Below are 17,971 nucleotides of genomic sequence, written 5' to 3' on the forward strand. Positions count from 1 at the left end.
CAGTAACACTTGCAGACACAAACAACGGCATTCATAGACAGAAATGATGCAAGTAACAAGTTGTCAACAAAGAGATCACGGCATGCTGATTGCCTCAATTAGAGGCATGTAACAGGGTAACTGATATCGATCATCAGTCTTGAACATGCTACTCCTCAGTGCATCTGTCATGAAAGTGCTGTTGGTAATGATTCTAAAACATCTCCCTCAGCACAAAGACATGGTAAACGAATGAGAACATCTGCTATACTTACATTGACCGATTCAAAAGAAACGCTGGGCGGAGGTTGGTGACCAAAGAATTGCTGTAACACCAAGGCACAATAAAGCAAACGTGCTCCAAATATTTACACTATGAGAACTAGGAGATCAGAAATGAGTTAAACTCTGTCAACCTTATAATGCTTTAATCAGTGAGAATAGAAACTGTATAAGATACCTTCGTAAAGAATTACTTTTCACAAAACATACAGCAGAAATTGAGAAGAATTCGCTATTATTTCAAATCTTTTCAAATCAAGATGAAATATTGTGAGTCTTGCTCTAAAAACAGAAATGAAAAAAATTAACTTATTCTACGGAGAATAAGACATACATGTACTAAAGATTTTGAGCTACTAGTCAAATGTTTCAAAGAAAATTATTATTTCCAAGAGTTCATAGAAGAAAATCAGTGAGGTGAAAACCAACAATAGCTGTGGGTGAAGCCATAGGTCTGGGCTCATACTCGCACATGTGGACATTGTTCATGCTGTAGCAAGCTTGTCACACCGTGGGTGGGTGGTCACTTGCCATTTTCAGGATATATACAAGGCCAGATTTTGAATTAATTGCATGGGGCATACTATATACAGTACGATTCAGCTGGGACCATGACAACTAAACGTCATTCAAGACTCTTCTCAAAACTCCTCAGTGAAAACACCTTTCCCACTATAGGCAACAAGCCACCTGGCTCTTCAAGATCCAAAATTCAAGTGATAATAACAGTATTTACAGAAAACAAAATTCAAATAATCTGAAATATACTCCGATTTTTTTAACTTCTCTAAATGACAAGTCAGAACAACAATGTAGCCCTGCTTTGGGGTTGCTGGTTTTCTTTTTTGTGGACTTTTTAAATATAATTACAGTTTACACTTGGACCTTTCAAACTGATTACTCAGCACAGTACTGCTTAAATAAAAACAAAAAGAAACAACTTATTATTCTTAAATTGAACTTAGAAGCTTAATATTTATACATTTCAAACGCTCAACCTGCAAATTAATCATAAAAGCATTCCGTTCAGACTGTTTTGTCAGGATCCACGAATGAGGCAGGGGGAAGAAACAAGAATGACCAAGCCCACAGCAGGGACAGAAAGAAGTTCCTTTACAGCAAGGAACAAAATCTTTGGATAATAGAAAACCTTCTCCCAAGAGTTGTCAGACATAGGAAGGATGAGAAAAGAAAACACCAAAAAGTGCACTTGAAAATGAAAACCTGGAAAATGAATTCTATTAGTCTTCTTAGTCTCATGTAGTTGTGAAGAAAAATTAATATTACTTTGCTAACATGCAAAGCAAATGGGACTACATTTTTTAAAAAGTCATCTTTATAGAGAGTAGAAAAAACAAATTAGGTAAGGTAAATCTTCTAGAGTAAAACAAAACATTAAGAAAAATGAATCTTACATGTTTCTTTAGTCTTGTTTCAATTCCACAAAGTATATACATAACATATATGTTTTGGTTCAAACTATTATGCCACAGGAAATTCTGTTCATTTCTTCTTTGCTTGTTTTATAAAAGGAAAACAAAGCAAACACAAGTGATGCCTTAAACATTATGTTGTACAAAGCAGGATGCATGAAAATTGATGGCCTCAATCTCATTTTACTCCCATTAGAGATTTAATTGTGAACTTTTTATAAGATAACAAAAGTGTTGACAGTATCCTGATACAAGGTAAAAGAGAAAAAAATAAAAGAATTAAGACCAAGAAAGTTACTTATTAAAAAAATATATATATAATTTGACAGCAACTTAAAAAGTTATAGATCAAGTTGAAATAGGTTTTCACAAACTATCATATCTAGTCAGCTCAGCAAGTCTTTCACCCTAACATATTGTTACTAATTATGAAAACTATTGTCTCAATATTTAAAGGGAAACAAAAATTACCCCTCCCTCCCTCCCTCAGCAATACCAATATAACGACTGGAACAGACTCCATGATGTCAGACTATCAAGTCACGGAGATTGACAAGCTATAAGAAACTGAACATATATACTGACTGTAACAAACACACACACACACACACACACACAGAAACACAAGAGCGTGCACTCACAAACACATGCAGCACACCATCACTAAAAACTTACAAACAACATATTTGTTTTATAAATGGAAGAAAAAAAATATTCCAAAATTATAAACAAAAATATACCATATTATGGCAGAGCTAAAGCAAGCTGTAACTTTTTCCTATAGAGAAAGTGTAAAGACACTTCATGATACTGTCTCTCTGCAGTGAACCTATTAACTATTAAAGCGATACATTTTTAGGCCTACACTGTACAATAGTCACATAGCATTTTGAGCAAATTACTTAAAGCCAGAAAGTTTATCCTTTTCAATGTACAAGACAGAGAGCAGCAGGGACGGACAATGAGAGACAGACAGACAGACAGACAGAGAGAGAGAGAGAGAGAGAGAGAGAGAGAGAGAGAGAGAGAGAGAGAGAGAGAAAGAAAGACAGACAGACAGACACACACCAACACGGACAGACAGACAGACAGAGTCAATGGGAAAGACAGAAAAGGGAAGGGGAAAAAATGAAAATAAAATGGAAGAATGTATAGAGAGATAGGGGGAGGGGGGAAGAAAGTGGAGGGAGAGGAAGGATGGTGTCAACTTGTTAAGAGTAAAAACAAATGAGTTTGGTCAATGGGAAGAGCCAGCAGACAGGTACCATAAATCATGACTATGGGCACACAGATATGGGGAGGAGAGCTCACGGCGTTACTTACTTTTCAACAGAGTCTATGCCTCATCAGCCTATCGGAACTAGCTAGTGCGGGGTCAACGGGGTTAATCAGCGCAGCCGTTACTTGGTTGGTATCGGTTAAGAAGTTTGAATTTTTGTCCATTTTTGAAACAATATAATTTCCTCTCTATCCCCAACAGCAAACCATTAAACTGATGGACTGAAAAGTCAATGTTTCGAAAATTTAGTCTATGTTAGTCTATGTTAGAGTGGTTATGTACCGTGCCTTAATTTTTGTTCTAAATGAGTGTTTGTACAGTTTACAATTTGCTGTATTTCTCGTTTGATACGTTTAAATAATAAATTATCTATTTAACATCAACCTGATAAATCTATCTTAAGTTTGAATTTAACTGCAGTGACTACGAGTATCATATCTTTTCCCAAAGAAATCTTAAATCTGCTTACAAAATAACAGTTAAGTTAAAGAGAAGAAATGTTTTTTTTTGCAAAGTATGTTCAGTGTTGGTGCCTTCTTTATCATGGAACACACAAGAGAAACAAACATTGCATTTGTTCATAAACTATGCCATATCTGTGGCAGCTTGCATACACAACTAGGACAGCTAAGTGATCATATACACTCAGAACTGTGTAAAGACATGAGCAGACACATACTTTTTTGCGTATGGAATAGAAATTAAAAATGATAGCCATGATATTCATTTTCAGTTTTGGAGTCAGAAGTACGCGTGAAGAAATCTAAAAGTGGCCTTACTTTGCAAGTGACTTGAGAAATTTTTTTTAAAAGTTTAGAAAGTCTGGTGCCAATTTAGCGAGGAGAATACAACTTCAAATTGTTCCCTTTATGCCCACAGACTAGACTCAACAAAGGGTGCGTCAAACCAAAGAGAGAAATAGTGCAATATCACTGCGTCAGCTAGATGGAGAAGCACAAGTTTGGGGTTGGAACGTTCGAAGAAAAGGGCACTGGAACCAGCCAACCAACAGATTGAAAAACTGAAAAAAACAAAGCTTGTGGAATTAACTTTACCAAAAAGCTAGAATTCATTTTGAAAATACAGTCACTACTACACAGGAGTCATTTTGAAAATACAGTCACTACTACACAGGTTCCCCCAGTGCATCAGTCAACTTACAAAACCTAGGAAATTAAAAGGTTGTTGTTTTTTTAAGTAAGGCTATTCTCCGGCTTAACAGACATTGTGCATATTACACAGTTCAGCAATGTTTTGGCACAGCAACAGATTTGTACTATGTAGGGAGAATACAGCGTAATTTTAAAAACCTTTGTGTAAATGTTTTGTGGATATTCAAAACTGAATTTAGACACATGAAGTTCTATTTGAAGGAACAGTGTATCAGAATAATTCCTAGCACATTGTGTGCGAGGTGGATCAAGGTGAAGAAATACAGCTCCCTATCATTTAAGTAGAAAATCCATTTTGCAAATACCTCCATCAATGTTGTGTCCTTCAAATTTCAAAAGCTGAGCAATTTTTGTTGTGTTTTTTATACTGATTTTTAAAAAAAAATCACACTTGTCCCAACAAATCACAATTTAGCACTGCTATCTTCTAAAGCCACTGACAAAATTCCGCAACAAGTTACGGTTTCCCTTCTTTTTTTATCTAAAAAGCAGAAATTCTTGCCGTGGATTCATTAAATGTAATAAGTACCATGAGTACAAGGACACACCTAAAACTTTAGGCTGAAAAGTACCAAAATTTAATTTAGCTCAGCCAGAGTGGCAACAGGAAACTGACCCTCGAGAATCCAAAGTAACAAGGTGTTTAGCCAGGAACCCCCCCCAGTTTGACTAAAATTCCATTGCTGGTACGCCGTGAGCTATACAACAGTACTACATGTACTCAAGAAGTTATGAGAAGGGGTCTCTACACAGGCGAATGGCATGTATTTTATTTTGGATTGAAAGTCACTCAGTGGAGAGGAAACAATTGACAGCAAAGAAAAACAATGAAGGATAAACAGATAAGTCAGGAGATCATGAGGACGGAATAACAAAAAGGAACCAGAAGAGTATATATTAGAAGGCCTCTAAGGTTTAGTAGTTTTATATGTGAACTAAACAAAGTAGCTTTGAACTACCCTTTCAGCTGACTCCGACACCTGTAACCATTTTACGAGCCAGACATCAAAGCTTCTTTGCTCAGCGAGGAAACAATTACACTCACTACCTCATAAAGAAATTATATACAACAGGATCATGACACACGATACACAAAGTTGTATGATAGTTCCTCCAGACCTCAAAAAGTGAGTGTTAGAACACCACAAGTCCACCAGGAACATAACAGAGTTGCACTGTCAGTCTAGTAAAACAAATGGAAATTAAACCAATAAACACTGAAGCATCCACGGCGGATAAAAAGGTGCATAAACACTAAAGTAACTGAATAAAATTTGGTGACAGAAGCAAACTATACGATATGTACACTCCATTGTACGAACCTTCAAATACTTTTTCTCCATAAGCTGGTTCGGGTGGAAGGAAAGGACAATAAAATGGGTAAGGGAAAAGGTGGAACATAAAACACTACTTAAAAAGTACGAGTGGTACTGATTACCAAAGCATCATAACAGGACTTGTACATCTGAATATGAAAAAAATACAATTGAGAAAGCTCCGTATATCAGCAGCACTTGTAAAACTGTTCCGTCAGCTTACCTCCAATTCATGGTTAATTTCTTTTGGAACATGCAAACACATAGCTTAGATTGGAACAGAGGTTGCCTGAGAAAAGGCAAAAGAAAAGGAGGAGGGTGGCAACCAATACCACAAAATATACTAGTCTTCTACCCATTCCCAAAAATAATTTTACTTTGTCCATGCAGAACAGATCAAATTAATTTCACATTTTGTCATAAAGGTAAAAAACAGATGTTAGAGCATACTATGATTTCAGGAGTAGGATTACTAATCAAAAGACAACAAAACAAAAATAAAAATGACATTGCAACAATCAAGTACACCTGAAGAAGACAAACTATTTTTTAGGTCCTTTATTTTACTATTTTTGTTTCTTTAGGCGTTGCTTTTTTTAAGAGTTGCATTTTTTGTTCTTTTGTTTCGCTTTTGACAGGGGTGGTGGGGTGAACAGTGTAATAGGATGTATACCAAATTCATAAAAGGTCCCAGCTGCTTCCGAGTGCCATTTTGAAAATCGGTGAAAAAAGAATGGGTGCCGGACAGACAATACCAAATGCAATAAAACAAAATAGACGACAAAAGAAGAGAACAAGAGGAGGATCCCATGCCAAAAAACAAAAAGCTTTAAAATCAAGTGGTATTTCTGCCACCCCAAAGCACATGCCAATGCCACCAGCAAGCTCTGTGATGAATGACTGTGCTGTAAAAAATACTTCATAAAGCTACTTTAATAAAAAGGATAGAGAAGATTTTATCCAGTGTAAGCTCCTGGGATATTCTGCATTGCTGGTGAGAATAGTCACATCACGATGCCATGCATCTCTCACAATAATGCTTTCTGTTTAAATACACAACTATAAAAAGCTTATTCTTACCCTCTTAAAAAAAGGAATTATTATAAAAATTGATTTTTTGTACACTTAAAAATTATTTTTAAATGAAAAAGAAAAACCACACAAAAAGAAAATAGATAAATGAAATAGAGTCGAATAAAAAATTTTAAAATAGAAAAAAAATTAAATAAAAGCTTGCCAACTTTTTCAAAACCCAATCAGGGCCCCACACGCTCTAACATCAGATTACCTAACAATGAACAAAATTACATCAATTGGGACTGGCTTCGGTTTTACAAATTCCCGAAATTCTGGACAGTTGGCTCCCAACTGTGAATCAAACTGGCTATGTCAGGGCAGAGCTGGGCCATGTCCCCTTGTATAGATAGGCTCAAAGTTCTTTTTCTTGCCAGCACTGAGATTATTTTAGTAATGGCAATATAAGGGTGAAATAAAAAATGATAAAAAGTAAACTAACAAAATAGAGAACAATGGAAGAATTGTTTTAATCAAAACTGATAATTAAAAAAATAATGGTCTTTTCAAGCCAAAAAGTCCCAAAACAACTTGAGATCACACAAGTAAATTTATTATGCCATTCCTATGCAAGTGCCAAGATGGGTGCATGATATTATTCATAACACCATACTATATTTTTGTGGCCTTAGTTTGAAGTGCAAAATTTCTAACAAACACAAATTAAAACGGCGACTACTATAGGACCTCTGGGACTTCCTTCAAAAATCACAATAAGAAAATTTCCATAATGCACCAGTAACTGTAATGTAATACGGTGAGGAATAAAAAAACAAAGCAAAAGGGAAATAGAAACAAGGAAATGTATAGTTCCTTCATTCCGTTACCTCCAGCCTACGATTTTTAATTGTTTGCTGTCAGTGTGACAAAAGGTTAAAGTTAACATTATTAGCATGTCATTTGTCGATAAAATAAAACAAATGCCATTTAGAAAATTATCTCAGTCATCAGACACGGTGCAAACTCAAGCCTGTGCATGTTCAGTAATATGGCTCATCATGTACACACTACATTATAGAAAAGTAATCCGAAAAAAAAGTCCGCTAGTTAACAACAGAAGATACGGAGATCTAGAAGAGGACAATGTGCCAAGTCACGGAAGAATCAGGTGCTCATCAATTTTTGGGCATATAAAGTAAGTGGTATTATCTTAAAGTTTGCTCATTGGTCTTGTTTCTGACAAAGAATTCACATCCATCTTGAATGGAAGTACACATATCAGCCATTGAAGGAGGTAGGGGTCACCTTTTGTCAGAGGTAGAATTAGCAAGAAAATAGCCTTGGTGATTTTAGGTATCCTTGAAAACTACAAATTTACATTTTTTTGTGCCATTGATCAACATTTTTCAATAAAATCCATACACAAATGAACATTAAAGGCGCTGACATAAAACATAAAAGGCCCCCCCCCCCCCCCAAATATTTGATAAAAATTGCCTAACGGGGCGAAAGAGGCCAGTTTCTTTGATTTAAGTATTCTGATGAGCGTCTGATTTTACCACTATGTCACACACATTCCTTCAGTCTCGATGCAGTGACTCCCTCTGATCATCCTGATGGTAAATAGAACACGACAAAGAAGACCACCAGCTCAAGCAGCTGTCGGCAGATGGTATGTTCTCTAACAGAAGAGCTGTAACAGGATAAAAATTAAAAACGACTATGGCTGTCACCACTGGACCGCATCACTCGACCTTTTACATATATAGAGAGCAAAAGATCAAAGTGAGGGTACCAATAAGAAACTGTCTGTGTACCTGTGTAAAAAGAACACTGCTTAATGGCTCTGAACAAAAATTTACGAAAGAGAAAAAAAGCGGATGAGAAAAGTGCAAAAAAACGTCCGTTTACTGAGATTACAACTGGTAAGTAAGCATGTCAAGTTTTTTGGGTTTTTAAAAAAGTTTTAGTAGAGGTTTTACGGTGCTCGCAACTGCATAAGGTCATATGAGCGCCAAGGGATGGATGTCAACAGAGAAGTCCTTACAAGGAATCAGTCTTACTCTGCTCACCTCTCTAGCTTTAACCACACAAAGTCTGCTTGGACTCTCAAGGCACCCCGAAAAAAACGGGTCACAAGAGTGTGACAAACATACAAAAGAAGTGGAGGAAAATGATGATAGAAAGAAATAGGAAAGAAAAAGCAGCAGTTCTCTGTTGTAGTTCAGGCACAGTTATGAGCATGACATTTACAATTCTACAGTGCATTAGAACGAGAAATGTCCCCCCTTTGGGAATGCGCCTAAAGACATTTCAGTCAGTTGCATCGCCCCGGGGGGTAAGTTTGTTTGGGTTTTTTTTTTGTTTTTTTCCCCTTTTTTTAACCAAGTTTTCTGGGCCAATACACTGAAAAGAAGAGACTCGATAATTAAAAAAATTTTTTTTTTTACTTTTTTAATCTGATGACCCTTCCTTAAACTTAATGCCTCCATTTACTATAATTTTGTAGGAACACTATTTGCCAAAGTCCTCAATCCCCCCTCTCATTATGTTTTCCAAATGTTGCCAGTTCTTTTATGTGAAAACACTTATGTAGTCCATGACTTGTATCACTAACAAAAAAAAATCCCATAATATAATCTTTTTGTCGTTAACAATCCTCACTCCTCAAAATGCTGAAATTACACTTATGCCATGCCTTTCCTTCTGCTTTTATCACTAAAAATTCACAACTCTGACCTCAAAATCTGTACACCACCAGTTTAAACTTTTCATTCCAGAGCCATGCACAAAGCGTTAAATGGCACAGAGTTGTCATTAAGCAGTCTTTTTCTCCTTTTGCTCCAACAAAGCTCACAGCGGGAGAGAGAAAGTGTCTGTCTGTTAGAATCAAACGTTAGAGGTAGGGACACTTGCACAGCAGTGCATTCTCAGCCACTCAATCCATTAACTCTTTCAGGACGAATCTTATACAATATAATATATGGAAAGAACTAGTTATATGGCCGATCTATAGGGTACATGTCCTGAAAGGGTTAACAGAAAACTTTGCGACACAATAGTACCCTAGGAATAGCAAACACACTGCTCAATTTCATTAATAAAACCAACAGGTCAAAAAAAAGATTTGGCTACATAGAAGATAAAATCTTATCCAGAAAACGCAAGTTCTCTGTTACAAACAATATATTTTTTTGGATAAAAGTGGTACCAAATCTATTTTTTCCCCTCAAATCTCTGATGGCACCATACAGTAAACATCCAATACAAGTTGAGCTTATGACCAGACAAAGAGAACTCACCACTTGCTTCATGGACTGGTCCATATTGATCACTGCCTGTATCACAGTCCGCAGAACTTTCTCCATCAGGAGGGAAATGTCAACATCCCTGGAGCTCTGTGGCATTAAAGAATAATCCAAGACAATGATTACATAATCGTTACAACACATTTCGAAATCTATATCTCATTTAAAATGAACAAAATTCTTGGCATGAGCATAATGGATAACAATAAAAAATACATTTATAATAATAGCAACATAAATGATAATATTAATGATTGCAACAACAGTTATAATAATATAGTACCAACAACAATGATAATCATGATGATAAAGAAAAATGATCAATTGCAGCAGTGCTAGGCAGAAGATATATCGATGCCCCCATGATAAGACCTCGTAAGTGACAATTTTGCCAAATGGACTTTTTTACACTATCACATTCTCCTGATTACTGTGTGCATATCAACAGAAAGTTAACTTGAAAAAAATTGCATTAAACTGTCTTTTATAAGTAAACATAACTTGTAAGTCCAGCCCTCCCCTGACATGCTTGAGATCAGAACTTGTAAATGCTATCGTGCCGCATATGAGCTTTGATCACAAAAGAGCGCAGAGATTCCAGACGGGCCACAGGCGCTTAAGAGTGAAAATTTTTTAAAAGGCTTTGCCAAGATAGCAATTATGGTCGCAATAAGATCCCGGCATAATCCGTTTGTACTCTCCTCTCTTTTCTTCAGGAGAAAAACCCACAAAAGCTACTCTGTAAGAGAGCCAAAAACAGAAAAGCAGGCTGGTAAGGGTGAAGCTAAAGAAGTAGAAAAGCTTACATCACAGTTCCAGAGCCGCACCATGGTGTGACTGAGCATAGAGACGCACTCTTCCATCTCTTGATTGGCCTCCATCAGTTTGTGAGTGTGCTGAAGGAATGCTGGCAGCAGCACATAGCGGCACCCTGACAACACATTGCAAATATATGAAAGACAAGAGGGTTTTAAGTAGTCAAATTGTGGACAATTTTTCAAACTCAACAAAGACATCAGTACCTCTAAATGAGGCTTGTGTGATCACCAGCATAATTAGGTTGATATGAAAAAATAAATCAAATCATATCTAAAATTTTGCATTAAAGCACAAAGTGTCAAACAAAAAACTTACGGGGCAATGTGAAGAGATCTGTCTGTATGATAGAGTCAATGCACTTCATTTTCTGCTTCGTGAGTCGCTCTGGAGGAACATTATCCACAAATTGGACCAGAAGTTGACTGAAAGAAAAAAAAAAAAAAAAAACTTTAACTGTTGTAATGCATTGCCAATCTTTTCACTGCCTGTCACAACAAACAAGGGCTTTTTAGTCGATTCACAGCAATAAAGCTTTCAACTTTCAATAAAACATTGTCAGATCAATAGACAGCTCCATCGGATAATCATCACTACGAAGTGCCAGAGCAGAAGCAGACAACGGTGAATATGGTCTGCAATTCATTTCTAATAAATTCATCAAAACTTTTCAGACACAAAAAGGCCAATTAATACATCAAACAGTTTTGTGAAAAGAAGACAAGTATCTAATAATAGCTTGAACCGAGTCGACACAATATTGCTATGTTTAGCTGAGAGCATCCATCCCCTTTTTCACTATGAAATAGGTTTTGGTTGCCAAAGAAACTGCTCGTCTAAATTTTAGTTCTTCCTAGTCTCCCATTATAAACTGGGGTCAACAGTTTATCTTCCTCCAAGGATTTTAAAAAGAGGCACCATTAACTCTTTAAACCCCATCGGCGGTAATAACCCTGTTACCAATCGGACGCTGGGAGCGTCCCATACTAGTGACAACTGTTTCGAATCATTTACTGCTAGTTTCTTCTTGTTTTTCGGGACTATTCCTGATCCAAGTTTTCAAAAATGACTAAGCCTTTTTTTTTCACCATTTAAAAGTTGGAGGCAAGTTGTGGGGTTAAAATGAGACATGGTGCACCAGGTTTAAGTGACTGTAGAAAAAACTCCAGGAAACGGTGGAAAAAACTCAGGGTTTAAAGAGTTAAGGATACAACAATCAAGAAATATTACAACACAAGAATGGGGCATACCTCAGTTCCACCGGGTCAAATACAGTTATGACGTCTCCAATAACAGAACTCATGTATTTGAGAGCAGCTCCCTGTAATAATTTAGAAAATATTGTTTATAAAGAGGGAAAATACCTGATAAGATATTGAACTAAAACTACAAGAGTGTCAACAATTGAAGATGAAATCACTGCTCATAAAATAGAGTAGAATATAGAAAAAGTCATGGATGAAGACACAAGAAATGTGCAAAAAGAAATGCAGCCATACAAATTCAAAACAGAGGCACATTTTTAAATAGAAGCCAATTATCAAGTCTACAGTAGAAGCCCAGCAACAAATTCTCTAACTATGTCTCCTTAAGCGTGACACGACATCGTGTCGCGCTCGGCAGTCGCTAGCGATGAGTCGCGGGAGTGCATCCTTATGCGTGACCACATCACACACCATACACACAGCATGTTGACCGGCACTCCTTGGCTAGGTATTTTGACCAATAACGATACTTTAAACCTGTCACACCCCAAATCTGCCACACGCGACGAGGTCTCGATAGCTACTTGGACCAATCGCAGGTGACAGTCACGCACGGCTAGACATCATGTCACGTATAAGGAGACAGGTTCTTTATAATCTTACGAGATTGATTTTGGAGCGGCAAGGACAGCGCATGACGTGATGCCCCGTAAAACGAGACACAGGCTTAGACCAAAGTGAGTCTACGACACAGATTTCCTGTATTTATGGAGCTACATTGCCCTCACCTGCACAAGCAGAGTGTTGTCTGTACGATAGACCATCATGTTGTTGATAGCCGTGATGAGCTGCTTCAAGGATATCTCAAACTGCTGCTTGCCCCGGCCATCGTTGATTCTGCGATAGAGCACGACAGAAAATTAGAAGATGTTTTATACAGCATATCATCACGATAATGCCAATATCTGAAATGAGAGGATCTCGAAAAAACAAACAATCATAAGAAGTAACAGGAAGACACAACACAAAAGACTTTCTTTGACTAGCCATTGCTAAAGAATGTTATGACAAAACTCCCTGAAGTCAGACATGACAATGAAACAAGCAGTCTATGCATCAGCAAAGATTACCTGATGTGCCACAATGGATTCGTTTACATGTTAAGAAAGACATATCTTTCAGAGAAAAAAGAAATAAAAGAGTCTGGAAACAAAGCGAATTAATTAGCAAGAGAGCAAAAACAAATCATTTCTGCAACTCGTCAACTTAAGGTTAAAAGACCTCAAATATCAGTGAAGATTATCATCTCACCAACAGTTGTACTAGTTATAAAGAACTTTAAAATAGCTTTAGACAGAAAATACAGTTGAGTTTATTGTTTTCAGCAAATCAGTACACAAATTGCCCTATATCATCAGGTACATATTCAGAAAATAAAAGTGTTAAAAATGGGTAGAGTGAGCAGACTACACTAGAGCACCCATCAGCCATTCACTAGATATTGAAAGCTTGAAAATCAGTAACTGCTTGAGGAGTTGCCGACTAAAACATGTTCATTCTTCCATATAACTTCAAATGGTCACAGTATAAGTAAACATATAGATTTCCTGTGTGTGTTTGTAAAGAGAAACTTCAGTCTCACTATTCTGAGATTACAACTAAATTTGAGATGTCTCTTCAATATGAATTTTGGGCGACAAAAAAAATAAATATAGTAAAATAAGTATGTTTACATGGAAAAAAGGTATCTGGACTTGATGATAAACTTGAAGATGTACTCCAGGGATTTGACAGCAGGGAGCAGAGAGTTTTCACTCTGGGGTGTCTTCTCATTGGCTTTGTCCACATAGTCCTTGAGGATAACCATCAGTTTGCTGAGGACAGCACATGACAGTAACTTTAAAAGGGAAATCCAACATGTAAACCAATCTAAGATCAATTATATTTTAAAAGGGATGATGGGAAAACTCAGAATAAATCAACTGCTTAATATAAGACTCTCCCATACACCATTTTGAAAAGTGACGTATGAGGGAGTCTTACACCGAGCAGTCAAAATGCATATTATTATGAAACAAAGAAGGTAATATCATTTCAAATCCTTCCTTCCAATGGCTCTTTTACAATCTAAAAAAAAATTAAATAAATAATTAACACAAGGTTTCAATGGAGTTATACTTTTTTAAAAGTATGTTATTCATTCTAAATTTACTAGTGAGTATGTGAAGTAAGAAAGTAATCAATCTTATAGCAAAATCTGAACTTTTCTCACTTGTATGCCATGGCAAAGCTGAAAGCAGAGTCAATGTAGGCATCAAGCACCGGTCGGAACTGAGAATATTTGCGCTCTGAGATCAACACTATGATATATACCTGGGGGGAAAAAATGTGAATTTTAACAAAAGATGATACACAAACCAATCCATACATGGGAGAAGGGAGATCTTTTGACACTTATATCCTGATGCTTAACTATACACAATTTACTACCTCTCCCTCGTTTAGTACCTCATGCTCCTTTAGCTTTTCCAGGGTCATATTGACAGTTTTTCTGTCTCTCAAGCTGTTAAAGTTACATTTCCATTTCGGATTTTGTTCATCTGTGACCAGCACTTTAAAAAGACCCAATTCGCTATTTATCTTTGAAAGTACAGCACTAAACATCGAGATGAAAGTAGAAATAAAATGGATTTTGGAGTAGTAATTATCTCAGGCCTCGTATAATTTTCTCAAATGCTTTTATTTCTTCTAAATTGTATTTTGCTATATCTTCTGTTAGTCAGTGGCCTGTACCATGATTCAGGGTTAGAAAGGCAATGATAATGATGGTGATAATTATAAGTGTCCATGTATTAATTTATTTCTAATTACATAACAAATATTACTTCTACTGAAAGTTAACTTAATTTTTAACTAATATCGAAACTAATTCTCCAGGGTTAGTACACCAAAAAAGTGTCTAAAGATACTTAATCTACACAGAAACCGATAAAATCATTATAAAGCGAGGGAGATTTGTCCATGTATTTGAGGCATTACAGGAAAGTGCTCCGAACTATGAGACATTAGGGTTGGGGATAAATCATTCCCCTCTATAAGAGCACTCACCAATGCATCAAAGACCAGGTTGTCACAGAGCTCACTGTTTGTATTCTGCATCAAGATGTTGAAAAGTGAATCCAGCAGATCTTGTAAAAACTGTATGTATGTAAAAAAAAAAAAGGACAAATTCAAGACTTCATTTCCTTCATTTGCAATTAAAAAAAAAGGGAAGATATTATTCAACAGAAAAATAATTGGCCATATCATATTATGTGGAAAATATGTCATTCAGCAAATTGGTTTCATGTACCATGCACAAACAAAATAACTCTAATCAAAATTGTAGATTTTGTTAGTTGAGGTGCAGCTGCTCTTTAGAGTCTTATAATTTTGCAGTGAGTGTGTGCGTGCGTGCGTGCATGTGTGTGTTGTGTGTGTGTGTGTGTGTGTGTGTGTGTGTGTGTGTGTGCGTGTGCGTGTGTGTGTGGCCGCGTGCGCCTATGTGAAGTGTGTAAGCGTGATGTGTGTGCATGTGTGATTGTCTGTGTGTGTCTGAATGAATGTGAATAATTTTATGAATTTGAATGTTGTGGGCACTTTGGAAATCTACTAATTTTTATTATTATGATAGATTTGGTAGACTTCCTTTAAAACTTTTTTTAAGAGCCAATTTTCATACAATTTGTTACTGAGGCAGGAAAAGAGGTTCCGCAATTGAACAAAACTAAGAATGGCTTTTATGTTAACCTATCCTTAATAAGTATGAAATTATATAAATTCAAACTCTCATACTGTATTTAACTATATATGTGCAAAAGGAACAATCAACAAAGGAAGGTCTTTGCATTCAATTTCAAAACAGCAAACTAAATGTACCTTGACAATTTCTTCTCCTTCCTCCTTCATCAAATGTTCTAGATGGGTCTTGAGAGCCTTTGTGTTGCCCAGCTTCTCGTGCCACTTCAACAAGCCCAACAGATCCACTGAGAACGGAGGAAATTGATGATATGCCACAGCATTATCAAACATAGACAATCCACAAACAGCATTTTCAGTGTCATAAAACAAAGACAAAAGAAGAAAAATTATATTAAAATTCCACAGAAAAAAATCCTTTGTAAGATCAACTGATCAAAGTCAAAGGGTAGGCCTACTAGTCGCATTGCACAAAAAATTATCTTTGTGGAGCAAGACTCCTAACCTCATTTCTTAACTCCAATGGCGTAAGGAGTTTTTCAAGGCTCTTCACTTCAGTCCAATCAGACATGGACAATAAATTTACAGGTCCCACCTCATAACCAACTTACACAGAGTTTATTACTGTAACAGAATCAAATCCAGAACAAATTTTCACAACTGATACACATAAAAACTTACCATTGTGCGTGAGCTTTGTGGAGCAGACATAGGTATACAGCAGGAAGGAGTCCTTGTGACTCAGAGTGAAGCTCCCAGCATGTTTGTTGTTGGACTGGCTCCCCTGAGCCTCCAGCTCTTGTTTAGTGCATGGCAGCTTGAAGTATGCATTCACATCGTCATGGCGACGGTTTTCAATCTGTGAACACAACAAAACAATTTGCATTTTTTAAGATAGATTTCCAAAACAATACATGACTGTCCCCGTTGGATTATGTGATTGTGCGGCGCGGCCGCGTTTTTTCTCATAATTCTACAAGATTTGCAAAATTTTGGATTCCCCGCGTTTACTCAAGTTTTTTCAAAAAACAATAAATCAACGCCTCGCCATGTGACTAATGAGAAGTAATCACCGTAATTAGTCTCATTTAAGTGACAAGTCGGTAATTTCCCTTCTTAAAAGATCTTGCTTATGGGTTGGGATTTTGTTCCTTGAGCATGTTCAATTTTTCAATCCATCAAAAGTTATTGTTCTCATGTCTGCTGATGTTTCATGTTTGACAGGTGTCCCTGGTTTTAGTAATGTGCCAGCATCAAAGGTCCAGTTGTCCTTTTTTTCTTTTTTTTTTTTACATTTTTCTTTCTTCTATAGATCTAGATCTACAGCTGAAAGTTACAGAGATTATATTTTTTGGTTGGTTTTTTTTCTGACTGATGTGTATTGTTTTCTTTCCAAATACACAACAAATTACTGATACTGATATGTTCTGTTTTAAATTTTTCTGAGGATAAAACATGAAAATCATTAAAATTCGTGTTGAAAAAGTGCAAAACATGTAGCGAATGGTATTACGGTAACTTGCATAATTTTTGCATAATTTTGCATTTTTTTAGCATAATTTGGCCTTCTAAATTTGCATAATTCTGCGGGGACAGGCACACGGCAGAGTGTGATATTTCACTCCTGAGAATGTCAGTCAATTGCTCAGCATCTTTATCTCTACTAGACAACATGCACTTGTACTCATGGATAGAGGTATAATGTCACGTTTATTCCTCAATAGAGGAAGATTATGCTTGACTTTTTTTCATTACCTAGCCATCATGAGAATATATGTCTTCTCCTACTCCTTTACTTCATAATAAAAGCAATTTCTCAAATAATCAATTGCAGTTTCTTGAACCATATCTTTTAAAGATATCTACCCTTTATTACTATTCTGGAAGAAGGGGCTGGCACGCTTGAACATGTTTAACAAATAAATTATCATATCTATTGAGAAAAGCACTGAAAACCTCCAAGCAACAAGACATTAGATGAGAAAAAAAAAGGTTCAGAATTCACCAGCACCTACCTTATAAACCAGTAGCTCATGAACCTGATCCTCAAGAGTCGTGCCATTTTCATTAAGCAGCCGAATGAATGACATAGCATACGGTTTCTCTCCACGATCTTTGGCTGTTGAAGAATATGTAGGGAGCATTATTACATGTTGCCACCATATATCGGATTTTTATAAGAGGCTGTTTCCCCCCCCAAAATGTCCATGGTTATAAACCCAGCAAGATGACTTCAAACAAATTACTAAGGTGAATTGCAGGATCAATTTTCTAGCAACATTCAAAGTACCCTTGTATATAATGAGACTGCTTAACAAGATCAAAATACATTTCACATGGGTAGGATTATAGTATCGGAATAGTTAATACAATGGTATACATGTATGACATTGTTGATGTCAAGTTGTGAGTATAACAGGTCAGTATGA

The 17,971-nt window shown here is 36.4% G+C and overlaps 1 protein-coding gene across 3 annotated transcripts in view; it reads right to left on the reverse strand.

The window, feature by feature from the left end:
- LOC101849066 (dedicator of cytokinesis protein 1) overlaps nt 1-17,971 on the reverse strand; it is a gene marked incomplete in the record, with an annotated part of 83,956 nt that overhangs the window by 39,419 nt on the left and 26,566 nt on the right. For 2 of the 3 annotated variants that reach the window (XM_013084557.2, XM_035970658.1), the window contains 13 exon segments: nt 255-305; nt 7,363-7,389; nt 9,778-9,873; nt 10,590-10,714; nt 10,918-11,024; nt 11,850-11,920; nt 12,593-12,701; nt 13,538-13,678; nt 14,077-14,177; nt 14,913-15,002; nt 15,723-15,829; nt 16,224-16,401; nt 17,558-17,661. In XM_013084557.2, coding sequence (XP_012940011.1) covers nt 255-305; nt 7,363-7,389; nt 9,778-9,873; nt 10,590-10,714; nt 10,918-11,024; nt 11,850-11,920; nt 12,593-12,701; nt 13,538-13,678; nt 14,077-14,177; nt 14,913-15,002; nt 15,723-15,829; nt 16,224-16,401; nt 17,558-17,661 — 1,307 coding nt within the window. 3 annotated transcript variants of the gene reach the window in all.

The sequence above is a fragment of the Aplysia californica genome, unplaced genomic scaffold (assembly GCF_000002075.1).
Source record: "Aplysia californica isolate F4 #8 unplaced genomic scaffold, AplCal3.0 scaffold00302, whole genome shotgun sequence".
Classification (NCBI taxonomy): domain Eukaryota; kingdom Metazoa; phylum Mollusca; class Gastropoda; order Aplysiida; family Aplysiidae; genus Aplysia; species Aplysia californica.